This window comes from Lissotriton vulgaris, chromosome 5, assembly GCF_964263255.1.
Source record: "Lissotriton vulgaris chromosome 5, aLisVul1.2, whole genome shotgun sequence".
Taxonomy (NCBI): Eukaryota; Metazoa; Chordata; class Amphibia; order Caudata; family Salamandridae; genus Lissotriton; species Lissotriton vulgaris.
Genome location: NC_141693.1, coordinates 1,710,181,146 through 1,710,193,783, shown reverse-complemented (window position 1 = coordinate 1,710,193,783; position 12,638 = coordinate 1,710,181,146). Strand labels below are relative to the sequence as shown.

The 12,638-nt window shown below is 43.6% G+C and overlaps 1 protein-coding gene across 2 annotated transcripts in view; it reads left to right on the top strand.

The window, feature by feature from the left end:
• Positions 1 to 12,638, top strand: part of DBF4B (DBF4B-CDC7 kinase regulatory subunit) — a 308,603-nt gene that overhangs the window by 253,603 nt on the left and 42,362 nt on the right. For both annotated transcript variants that reach the window (XM_086923888.1, XM_086923889.1), the window contains one exon: positions 11,924 to 12,056. In XM_086923888.1, coding sequence (XP_086780014.1) covers positions 11,924 to 12,056 — 133 coding nt within the window. The remainder of the gene's footprint in view (positions 1 to 11,923; positions 12,057 to 12,638) is intronic.

Sequence of the window (12,638 nt, the reverse complement as noted above, 5' to 3'; positions counted from 1 at the left end):
GGTATCTCCGCGCTTGCCTTGGGAACCCGTCCTGGCTTTTTCCCTGTGAGATAGCCCCTACAGGGCATCCCCAAGGTGAAAGCCAGGCATCCCGCCGCGGGGGGCCGTTGTGGAGATTAAGCAAGCTTAATGCCTAGAGTTGCAGAGTGTGAACCCATGATTAGGTCAGGCCCGAAGCGAGAATTATCGAGTCCATGGACATTTGAGCTCAAGACCCTGCCGCGTCGGGAATTGAACCCTGGTCCCGGGTCTGACCTCTGCTTCAGGGTCTGCCTGCTCTAACCAGTGAGCCACACTTCTCCTCCCAAAAGCCCATTCAACACGCAAAATGGGGTGCATCCATGGCTTTCCTAGGAAATATTCCACTAGAAGACCTATGTAGAGCAGCTACATGGTCTACCATACACACTTTCACTAAACACTACTGTGTAGACGTGCAAGCAAAGCAGCAAGCTGCTGTAGGCCAGGCTGTCCTAAAAACTTTCAACCTGCTGCAGCTGGTACATGTGACCACCGCTAGAGGAGATACTTCCATACAGTCTATGCTAAGATATGAATTCAGCAGCCTACATGCCTCGAACGGAAAATGCTACTTACCAGTATGCATCTGTTCTTGGCATGTAGGGCTCCTGACATTCATATCGCCCACCCTCCTCCCCGGTGCCTGTCACAGCTGCAGTAATTCTTTCTACATACATTTACATGGTCCTCTCTTACTTTTCTATACTCCCATCTTTACCACAATGGCAAAAAATAATCTTAAGATGCGCACTGTTGTCCAGGGGAGGAGTCACCTATCTCGTGATACTTCGAAGACTCTTCCAGGGCAACAAAGTGCAAACATCCGGACCCAACACTAGGAGGCGAGCTATGCTAAGATATGAATGTCAGCAGCCCTACATGCCAAGAACAGATGCATACCTGAAAGTAGCATTTTCCTTACCCCACACACATAAATACACCTAACCAACCACACATACATACAACCACACGCATACACACAACCACACGCACAAAAACTCCACATAATTTGACCTCAATCCACATAATTCAACTCAACACAATAACACAACACACCACATACATCTAATCCACACTACAGAATTCCACATCCTGCCACAAAATTCTACAGCACACCACATAATTAAACTCCACCAAATACCATTCCACAACACAAAATAACATTACACGTAATTACTCAATAACACACAATCCCACTACACACAATTCCAGTAAACTCAATACCACATAATTACTACAAATAACATTCTACCATGCCACATCATTTCACTACACAAATACAATCCACACCACACAATTTCTCGCCACACAATTCCACTACACACCACATGCATACTCTCCATAACACATGGCTAAAAGACATTGCCATTTACAATGCCATTAGCTCGAACTCAAATAAATCCGAGACCTATTGCATTTCTAATGCTTGTTTAACTTTCCCATTGGATAACATTGAGTGCCCGACGGCCCAAAAGCACCCTGCACTCAGCCGCCAGAGTGCCGCTGGAAGTGCAACTTCTACCCTAATCTACTTCCCCCCACTTGACCTGAGTAAGTGACCAGGAGCCCAGCTCCCACAGCCGCATGGCCTGCTTGCTTGCAACAACCAACCAAAGGCCCCCTACCCTCCATTGGATTGCATTGGGCCTACTCTCTGTACACGGCTGCCCCTGTGTCGCTGAGGGTTTAACCACTGTACCTTTCCGACCCTGCCAGAACCTGAACTCTACCAGTCGAGTACTTACCTGAAAGCCGATAACTCCTTTTCCTTCCATAGGTTAACATTGACTGGTTTTCACTGAAAGTGTAGAGTTTTGAAACTTTACAATATTCATCTAAAATCAGCCGAATAACTAATTCCGAATTACTCACCTGTGATCTGGGGAGAAGCCAGTACTGTACCTTTTAGCCCAGTACTGAACCGCAAAAGTAATCCGAACTGTACTTCCCAGTTACCTGCATTTTCTTCCTTAGGAAACCATTGACTAATTCTCTGTGAATTTCTTCTGTCGTTTTTCTTCTGTCGGCTTTTTTTTTTTTTTTTTTTTAACTGCAAATATTTGTTAAAAATCCTACCAAGTACCAAAATGTAATTGCTTACCTGTTTTAGGTAGATATCCCAGTACCGAATTTAGGAGTCCAGTACTGGATTACAATGAGAACCTACTTTACCTGTGACTTGAATTTCCTTCCATTGCTTGTTTTTCACTGAAAAGTTTTAAAGTGTCAACTTTGAAAATACATTTATATTTTTTAAAAATCATAACTGTAACCAAAACACTTTTACTTAACTGTTTACAGCTTAGGTCCCGGGACTGAATCCAGGATCCAGTCCTGGGGTTAGAAAAGTAATCCTTAAAAAAATCAACTGCATTAATGTAGAAAAACCCATTGAGCTCAAAGTTAAATTGTGTTTAGAATTGTGTTGCCTATTGCAACCACTGTAGCTATTGTACTTACAAAGTCTATTGCCTTTCTGCAAAGTAATTACCTAAAGTCACTCACATTGAGAAAAGTATATTTTGATTCCTGTTGGTTCTAAAATAAAACAACTATCTTTTGATTATAAAAACAATTGGCCCAGAGTTCAGTTATTGAGTGTGAAACCTTTTGCTGACTGAGTGGGTACAACAAATGCTTTACACTGTCCTCTGATACTGCCTTACTGCTTGACCAAGCTAACATTTTAGAGAGTAAGGTTATATCTAACGTTAACCTCTGTCATACCTCTGGGGACTCTATACACACTGTACCTTACTTTGGTCCAGTATATATAGAGCCACTTTCTTACAATATGACCCTGATGGATTCTATATAAACATTGATCCTTATAGGACTAAGCAAAAACTGGTAGGAAAAGGAGTTGATCCCACATTTTAATTTATTTTTAATTTGGAGTCTTAAAGGGGCACAAAACAGTAAACTGAGCCCATGCAGACATGGTTCTTTTTTTACTTCGAATGCCGGGAAACTTTTAAGGGGAGGGTAGACGGGAGGGGGGGGGGTTGCTTATGTTTTTTTATACTGTAAAGATATGTGTTTTTATACTGTAAAGATTTTAAGTAATCGTATGGCTAATAAAGAATACACTCTCTTGACTGCTGCCAGCACCCCAGTAGATGTTAGATCACATCTGCTGTGAATGACTAGCTGAATCCAGGATAATGGATGCTGCTGCATCTTGTGTTTTTGTTTCACGGGGAGCACTGCCTTCTTGCCTCTTTGATAACCACAGCTTTGGCTGTCAAGGTATGAAGTGCGTTGCTTCTCTCTAAAGGTCTAGATTGCAAGGTCTACTTTATTCTTTCCGATTGTAGCGCATAAAGGGGTTTTAGGGTGTTTCTTATTAAATGACATTTTAACTATGTTGGAAATGTCTTTATGCTTGTTAAGTAAGTTAAGGCTTAATGTGAGAAAGATAGTTTCTAATCATTTAAAGTTTGTCTTGGAAAACCCACTAAGGTTATCTGCCCGTTGTGAGGGCCCTCGGCCCTCTTTGACTGCAGAGGGATCATGTGAAGACTAAATGGTTTCAAATCGTTATTCAATATTCTGGGGGACTAAAGCTTCCACTTGAGCATCTGTTTGTGGGACTCTGCATTTGCTTGGGTACTATTTGGCTTCCTCCAAGCTTTTTCTGAATTGTGGAGGACATTTCTCTACTTCCATTTGCTCTATGAACCTGTGGCATGTTTGAAATCTAAATTTACGCAAGATATGGGGACCCCCTTCTGAGCAAATTATTTGAAGGTCAGGGAGAAGAGGGGAAAACTACAACACAATCTGAATAAGCTCCCTCGTGACCCATATTTCTTTTGTTAAACTGAAAATTTGTAATTTGTAACTGGGTTTTGTATCGCGCCAACTCACCGACAGGTCTCAAAGCGCTTCTGACCAGGTACAGCAACAAGAAACAAGATGAAAGTATAGAAATGTCTAGAGATGGCGACCTAACTACTGGGATGTAAACGCGTCTTTGAAGAGTAAAGTCTTCAGGGATTTCCTAAAGCGGAGAAGGTTGGATTCTCTACGGAGCGCCTCCGGTAGCTTGTTCCAGATGATAGGAGCCTGAACTGAGAAGGATCTGCCTCCTTTTGTTGCCAGTTTAAAGCGTGGGCAGGATAGCAAAAAAGAGCCGGAAGATCGCAAGGCGCGCTTAGGTTCATATATTTCAAGCCTATCTTTTATATAGGCTGGCGCCTGTCCATGGATTCCCGGAGGAAGACGTTGCTTACGGACACCGGTTCCTCGCGCAAGTGTTACTTTTGGAGACTGCAGGAAGAGCGTGTGACTTGAGCCATTCCTGTGAACCTTACGAGTTGGAATCTATAGATTGTGTTGGGCGGACACACTGTAGAGATTAAGATTTCTCGAGACTTGAGCCGAGCCGGTGGCACCCACCCCACCCCTCTGGGTTGGGTTGGCTGTGGGTTGACCAAGTACTTTTGCCCCAGATTTGGACAGGGCCATGCATATGAGAGTACCCATGTCCTGATGAAGCCTATATCATCTGGCTGAAACGCGACCGCGACTGCGTCGACACCTTTGGCTTTGAACGGAGTCCCTTAGTTCAATATAATAAAAATTTTGATTTATTCATTGATGCACCTACACAAATATAGGTTGGGTATATGTGTTAACCCCCTGGTGCCTGTCTGTTGGGACTACCTTGTTTGTATACTCCGTTAGATCGTAAGAGGAGATACATTTGTAAATTGGTGTATGTATATATATATAATTTTTTCATATATATATAATTCTTTTCCTTAGGGTACATAAAAGTGTTTTTGATACTATATATGTTGTAAATTTGTATAGAATGTACATGTGATGTGATGTATATATAATGTGTTCTGTTGTGCCTCTCTGGCTGCCCGCCCATATATGTATATATGAATTTATGGATACGTTTCTTTCATTTAATTTACTATTCACAAGAAAATTAATTGTTTCTTGTTTGAGAAATAAGTGGATTGATCCCTTCAGTACCATTTTTTTCTACTTCTTTCATCCGTGGATGTCTCCTGCTCAGGTACGGGAGGGTGAGGTGGGCAGAACCCCTAACCATTTTTTCTAGTCATGGATTGCTTTGTGGCAGATGCAATGAATTCAACATGGGCTGAAATTAGACTAAACAACAAGTCCAAAAACATAACCATATTTCAAATTATTCACATTATTTTCTTTGTTTTATCAAAAAAAATTGTACTTTTACATATAAAATCAACATGTTAAACATCTACAAACCATGTTATTAACCCCCGAGTTAAACAAGAAAAATACATTCATACACACTACCTCACATACGTTCCATCTCAAATACACTCCTACCACTTCATCAATGCATATATCTCTCGGGTGGGAGACAAAGTTGTTTTTAATCTCCGCAACCAATTAAAGCAACTGCATTTAGCAGGATCTGAACAGCATGCATGCAAAGATGTTTGCACATGAACATGTCATGTTATTACTATGCAACATTGTAGATGTTTAACATATTGATTTTATAAGTAAAAGTACAAAAATATTTTTGATAAAACAAAGAAAATAAATGTGAATATTTATAGATATGGTTATGTTTTGGGACTTTGTTGTTGTTTAGTCTAATTTCAGCCCATGTTGAATTCATTTTCAGTTTGATGAAAGAAGTATAGGTCACAAGAGAGCTTATTCAAATTGAAATCTAGATTTATACAACTTGACCAGAGCAGGTGCTAAACTAGATCTTCTCTCACACTTCTGCATGCTTAGCAGCAAGTATTCTCAATTAAAATGCCTATTAGCAGTACACACATTGTGGGCCAGAGTGAGGGCATCAAAGGTATTCTTAACGGTCTCATTATTCCTGTTGCATTCTCGATTAGCCACTGGTTATTTGTCAATCTCAAATATTATTCTCCCGTTTAGTGATAAAGATAAGAAAATTATCAGATAATGACAGGGGAAAATGGGAAACCCATCTTACACTTGCAGTGTTTAAAAAATATATTTGTGTGTGCCAATTAATTCTCTAAAGCCTAAGTAACATATATTCTTGAATTTTAGAGTGGCACAATATGGGCAATTGAGCTCCTCAGCTGAAAGATTAAAATCACAATGTAAGCAACCTATATAGTGAGTTCTTTCAGCTATTTAAAGTCATTGGTGATTTTGATAAGACAGTAACCAGTGCTTAATTTGGAAAATGAGTATCTGTGCCAAAATCTGTTTACTTGCCCATTGCTGGTGCTGCGCATTGAACTCAGTCTTGCATCTACCTCCTGCCTCTCTTGTCCACTACCAGATACACCCTTCCCTGCTGTCTCCTGTAGGTTCCTGCTTTCTCCCCTTGTACCTTTATTTACTTTCTCCTCTTCTTTCACCTGTTTGTTTTTCTTGCCCTCCGTTAATGATTTAAAAAAAAAAGTGCTGGGCCCCAAAAATGTGTGATGTTGGCCCCACAGGCAACCACCTCTTGAAGTTAAGCATTGGTAGTAACACGATAACCCTATCAGAAGTTTAGTATTCACTTTCAATGGCTGGAAATTGTAAGCACACTGAAGACAAAATTTGGATATGTTCCATGTAGATTCTACCTATCCACCACCTCGCTTAATGAGGTGGTAAAATCTTGTTAATTTGAAGTGGGGTAATACCACATCTTTTAGAAATGGCAAGCAATCTGATGTGAATCCAGGTCTGATTTTAGGAAAATTTCTAGGTCCTAGGTTTCAGTTAATGCGGGCCTTGATCTTTATGGTGGAGTACACATTGCACTGACTCACCTTGATCGTACTACGGCCAACATAGCACGATCCCCACCTAGGGGGCTGGCATAAGATTAAATTACAAGGCTGAGCTGGAACAACAAAATAAATGCACAGCCTTTGCTACTGGATGCCTGGGTTCAGGCATGGCCCAAAAACTCAGATGTATTAAAATAAATTAAAAAAAGATAAAAGCACAGGTTTGCCTTTTGACATCATTGGGTTTCACCATAAATGAGTTGAATTCCGACTTGGTTCCTTTTAGAAGCTTCATTCATTTGGGTGATCCTGTACATGGTGAAGTTTTAAGACTTGGTGTACTGAAACGAGTCCAGGGCATTCTCTTCTGTGCGGTACGCTAGATGGATGTTGCTGACTGAGGCCGGTCCCAGCTCAGTACGCGGACTCTTCCCGCTCCTGCACGAGCCGTACGGGGAGCGGCAGCACCGGGAGCGACCAGCGGGTACCACAGCACCGAGGGACCGGTCACTGAGACACCAGGGGCCGCATCACTGACCATAGCACCGGGGACCGCTGGGCCATGGAGGCCACTGAAGCAGCGGACACAGAGAAGACTTAGCCAATGCCCGGTGGAGCCGCTTGGATAGGCTAATGGGGAGTCTGGCCCGGGTTTCCCCCTAGGCAGTCTCCTATCCAGCCGGACATCGGGGCATGGATTACCGCACCGCTGATGCCTCTTTCCGACTCTTCCATCTCACTCTGAGGTTACCATCCTCCTGTTGATTATCCAACCTCGGCGCAGCTCTGGCTCCTCCAGATTGCTCCGTATGATGTTGGATTGCTCTAAGGCGTGATCTTAGCGGGACTTCAAGATGTCTTGGCTGATGCCCAGTGGAGCCGCTTGGTTCGGCTATTGAGGAGTCCGGCCTGGGTTCTCCTGCGGCCATCTCCTATCCAGCTGGACATCGGTGGAAAGACATTCCTCGTCCTGCTGCTCCTTCTGTTCTTTCCCTCTGCTTTACTGCCTCTGATCGAGTTGCCGCTGATGAATGATAATGCCAGCCTTGGTGCAGCTTTGTCTCCATCCGCTGCCTGCCACCCTCGCTGCCTCCACATGCTGGCTATCTACCTGGATATGCTCAGCCTCGTGCCCGACTCCTGAGACCCGAGAGAATTTGTTCCAGGTATGGGGGTGCGGGAGCCACGACCGGCAGATTGTCTACACCGATGCCCCAGTGGACCCGAGCCTGCACGCCGCCTCTCCTTTCCTCCCAGCCTTTGTCTTTGGAACTACGTACCCCCCACCGACTTCTTTTTTGCACCTTAAATCACGCTCCCTGGGTCACTTACATGGACTTTATGACTTTTTATCTTTTGCCCTGCCTGACATTTTGTTGCTGTTCGCCGATTCCTCCAGACCCGCCATCTTGTTCAACCTTTGTCCTTCACCCTTTCCCCTCGTTCCCCCCCACCCCCCCTTGATGATCCTCAAACGTTTCTCCCTCTTTCTGATTTGCATTTTCTCCATCCCCTCGTATCCCCGCACCCTCTCTCAAAACACTACTTTTGTCCCCCCTCTACCTTCTCTCCCCCCTTTTGATTTTCCCACTTCCCCCGTTTTGAGTACAGTCCAGGTACAGTAAAATAAGAGTTGCACGGATATTGTTGTTTCCATGTAATCATTATGTAACTTATTTAAACTCTTAACTTGCATATCACTGTGGTGTAACCTAATGTAAAGCGCTCTGATACCTACGGGTCTAATTAGCGCTATATAAAAAACTCATTACATGATCCGATGATTAAGGCTTGATCCTGGACCTTGGCCAAGGTGGCTCTGAGGATTTTTGGCCTCTACGCTCCGTGCATACTTATTTTCAACTACGCCATATGGGGCATGTAAGCTCTGAAGTGCCGGCGAGCCCAGCATTAAGGCTCCTTTTCTGACCTCATCTAAGTCATGGAGAAGACAGCTTAAGATCTGCAGCATTGGCTGGCTAACTGGGTGCAGTTTGTTCTGCAGCAGGCTACCGTACCTTCACATCAAGTGGTAATGCACACATTGCAGATTGGTTCAGGAGGGTCACCACTTGGAGGCAGGGGTCCGGGTATTCTCCACATGAATGTCCCACAGCTCAAGGAATTAATCTGGCCTTCCATGAAGGGGAGGCTGGTGCAGACTCGCATAAGCATCACCATCACAATGTTGTGCTGCAACAAGCAGGACAAAATCCGGTTCTGGTTCCTTTGCCTAGAGACTTAGCGTCAATGGAGGTGGCTGGAACATAAGTGCATCTTTCTGGCCCCCACCACCTGGCAGGATACCTGAATGCAGGAGCAGGGGAACTGAGCAGACCTCTGCATATCACGAGTGCCTACTACATTCAGAGTTTCCAGTGGGTGTCTTCACGAGTGTGTTGAACTCTTGCAAGATCTTTTCGCCATCGTTGAACGTGCCATTTGGAAAGTTTTGAGTGATGGAGTTTTCATAAGAACATTTGCTAAAAGACTTGTTCCCGCTGGAATGGAACAAACTACTTCTGTACACCTTTCAGCAAGTACCTGTCTTGCACGGAGTTCTGAGGATCAAGAACGACTGGGCCCAAGTCATCCTAGTGACTCTGGATTATCCTAGGAGAGTGTGGTACCCTGAACTTCTGGGCATGAGCATCAAGCTACCGCTTTGAGAGGGTCTTCTGTTGCAGTAGCACCGCAGGGTTCTGTACCCAAACCTGTGCAATCTACGTCTCCTTGTATGGAGACAGAGTGGCGGCATTATCCACTTCCTGAGGTTGTGAATGACTGCCTTGCTGCCATGCTTCCACCTGCAAAGTCAATTTATGCCAAGCATTGGGATAAATGTGTGGCCTGGTCTGTATTCCACAACACTGATCCCTTACAAGCAAAACTTTTGGCTGTTTTATTGTTTTTGTTAGCCCAGTGCGGTCTTGCAAAGAGCTCTAATAAGTCAGTTGTTGGCCCTTTCAGCTTTTTTGTGTTGGCCAGACAACCCTCCTTATTTAAATCCCCATTTCTGATGCCTTTTCTTAAAGGTTTAAGTCCTCCCACACAGTTTGTGATTCCAAAATGGGACCTTAATTTGATCCTCCTATGTCTAATGTGTAGTCCTTTGCTCACTGCATCTGATACTGGAGATTGTCTTCATGGTCCTGATCACTTCAGCTTGTTGTGCTAGTCTGCTACGTGTTTGCAAAAAAGCAGCTTGCGAAAGCGCGGAGAGCCCACTCCACCAGGTTTAAGGCTGCTTCTATAGTTTTTGTATGCACAGTGACTGTCCCCGACCTCTGCCAGGCTGTGACATGCGTTTCTGTGAACACGTTCATGAAGCAGTAATGCATTGACAGACAGTCCAGGTGACGAGATTTTGCCCGTTTACTCCTACAAAACTTTTTGGTTCTGAGTCCACTCCACAGACACTCTACCTTGGGGGGTCAGTACCTATTTAGTACCTGTTCTAAAGGTGAGGCATCTGCGGCTAGAAGTATCTATCAAAGAAAAAGTTACTTTTAGTAAAACTCATTCTGGTGCATACTCGATCTAACTGCAGATTCCTCACTGACATCACACCTCCCCGCTTTGTTCTGTGGAGTTGCCGCTTCACCACGTAAAAAGATTCCAAATTGGAGATTTGCACTAGTACTGGCAACCGTTACTTGCTTTGCATTCGAGGGTATGTAAAGAGTCTAGCAAGAAACTTTTTGTTGCGTAGGGGTGGCACTTGTATGCAGCTGGAGCACTGCTGTGAATGTATGGATCCAGTGTGGCACCCCGGAAATATATTCTAAAGGTGAGGAATCTGTGATTATATATTGCATCCACCAGAAAAGGGCATTCCCAAAGGTAAGTTTTTAGTGTAGTTGTCAATCAAATAAAATAACCAGTATCACTTGTTCCTGATTAAATCTACAGATGTCAGGAGTCCTGTGATAGAAGTCCTATATCCCTGTGTTTTTAGTGCTTCAAATGTTGTGGTTAGTTTTCCAACAACAAATAGCTCTTTTAGGCATTGGGATTTTTTTATATATATTTGTGGTCCAATGACTGACACAGGTTATAGGGCAACCCATTATCCACCGGCCTTGGCCAAGGGTTTGTGGGCGTGTTTTTCTTGTCCCTGGACCATTTCTCTTCGCTGTGTCTATGGGGTGTATCCATCTCCTGACTTAAAGGCATCTGACAGCTGCTCAAGGGTAACTTTCGCAATTGCTATGGTGAGACCAGGCAAGTGTTTGGTCCTCGTCCTCCCACCAGCTTTACTAGTAAGAAAAATACTCAAAGTAATAGCGGTTATGGTGCCATGTTTACAGTTTAGATGATGCAACTAAGGCAACGGTCAGATGGCTTTGGTGCAGGTTGGGAATATTTTGTAGGTGGATGCATCACACACACCACCCTGGCTTAGGCAAGGCTGGGGAGAATGTGTATGTCTAGGGTTAAGGAGCTAGATGATGCCTGACAATTCTCCCTGGTCTTTGTGCAAAGCTGTGTTCACACATTCACCAACCTCGCACAAGGTGGGGGAGAAGTTAAAAATGGGTGGGGGAAGGTACAGACTCAAGTCTTTGGGATAGTTGGAGGTGGATTAAAGCGGATAGAGCTGACACAGCATTTGGGACCATTTTTAAAGACCTGAGGTTATTGCATATTTCTTGCTTCACCTTTGGAAAGTCTGGGTTGGATTTTGAAATTTAATCCTGGCTCTTGCTATGCCAAGGAGGTGTGAAGAGTGTAAGCAGCTTTTTAGTTTTTTTGTTCGGGCCTATGACCGGTTTGGCAAAGCTCTTGCATAAGCAGATGTTTTGCTGTTGAGGCCCTTTGTGTTGGATCTTCATATGAAGGATTCTTTTTTCTTTAAAGATTGGGAGGTATGGTGGCATGCTTGAAGTAGCCAGGAAGACGTTACAGAGGAAAGATTAAAGAACAGACTTAAAAGACACTATGCAAGGTTAAAATGTAGACTGGTTTGTTTTTGTGAGTTTGTGTTCGATTGAACTGAATTGGTGGGGGTTTGGAGATTAAGTGTAGGACTATATTTGTGATCTGTATGTTTCAGCAAAAACAGTATATTCTACTACATCTCTAATGCCAGGGCAGCTTTGTTTCTAGCATCACAATGTGGACTTTTTTCTGAATACAGGCTTACCAACTTCTCTTTGCTTTATTTATTCCCTCAGTGATACCAAATGTTGTCCAACGCACAGTGAAACAGAAGAGAGGAGCCCGAAGGTTAAGCTGACCCTTGCAGCGAAGAAAAAGCGAAAGGGGTACTGCGAGTGCTGCCAGGAAGCTTTTGAAGAGCTGGTCACGGTGAGCACACATGATGCTTTGAGTTTCCTCCGTTTTATATAGCTCAAACTTGACCCGGAAGTATCAGAGCGCTTTACATGAGCACCACTTGCGTTACACTAGGACACCTTCATTTTTGTTAGGCACGGGGTGATTAAGTGATTTGCCCAGAATTACAGGATGTTGAGTGTCCTTGCCAAACCAAAACTCCAACCCGGTTTCCTAGATTTGCAATCGGCTGCCCTAGTTGTTAGGCCGCATCTCTTCCCCCCACCCCGAGTTTAAAACCTCTATCTGCTTATGGATGATTAAATGATTAGTCAGCTTTATGAGTATTTCACCTACTATAACAATCCTACGAGCTTACATTCCTATGTTAGTTCAGACATTTCCAGCCTGCTTAATCGAAAATTGATGTTTTCAGTCTAGCCTGACAGTTGTGCATTAGTAATGTGTTATCCAGATTAAAGGCAATAGGTCTTCCTCGATCACCGTCTGGGCATATATATTTCCTTTAGCAACTGCATCCGCTTTCTGTAGCTTTAGTTCATAAAGGAGTTCATTAACACTTTTGAGGCTGTCTTTTTACCTTTAGATAAGATG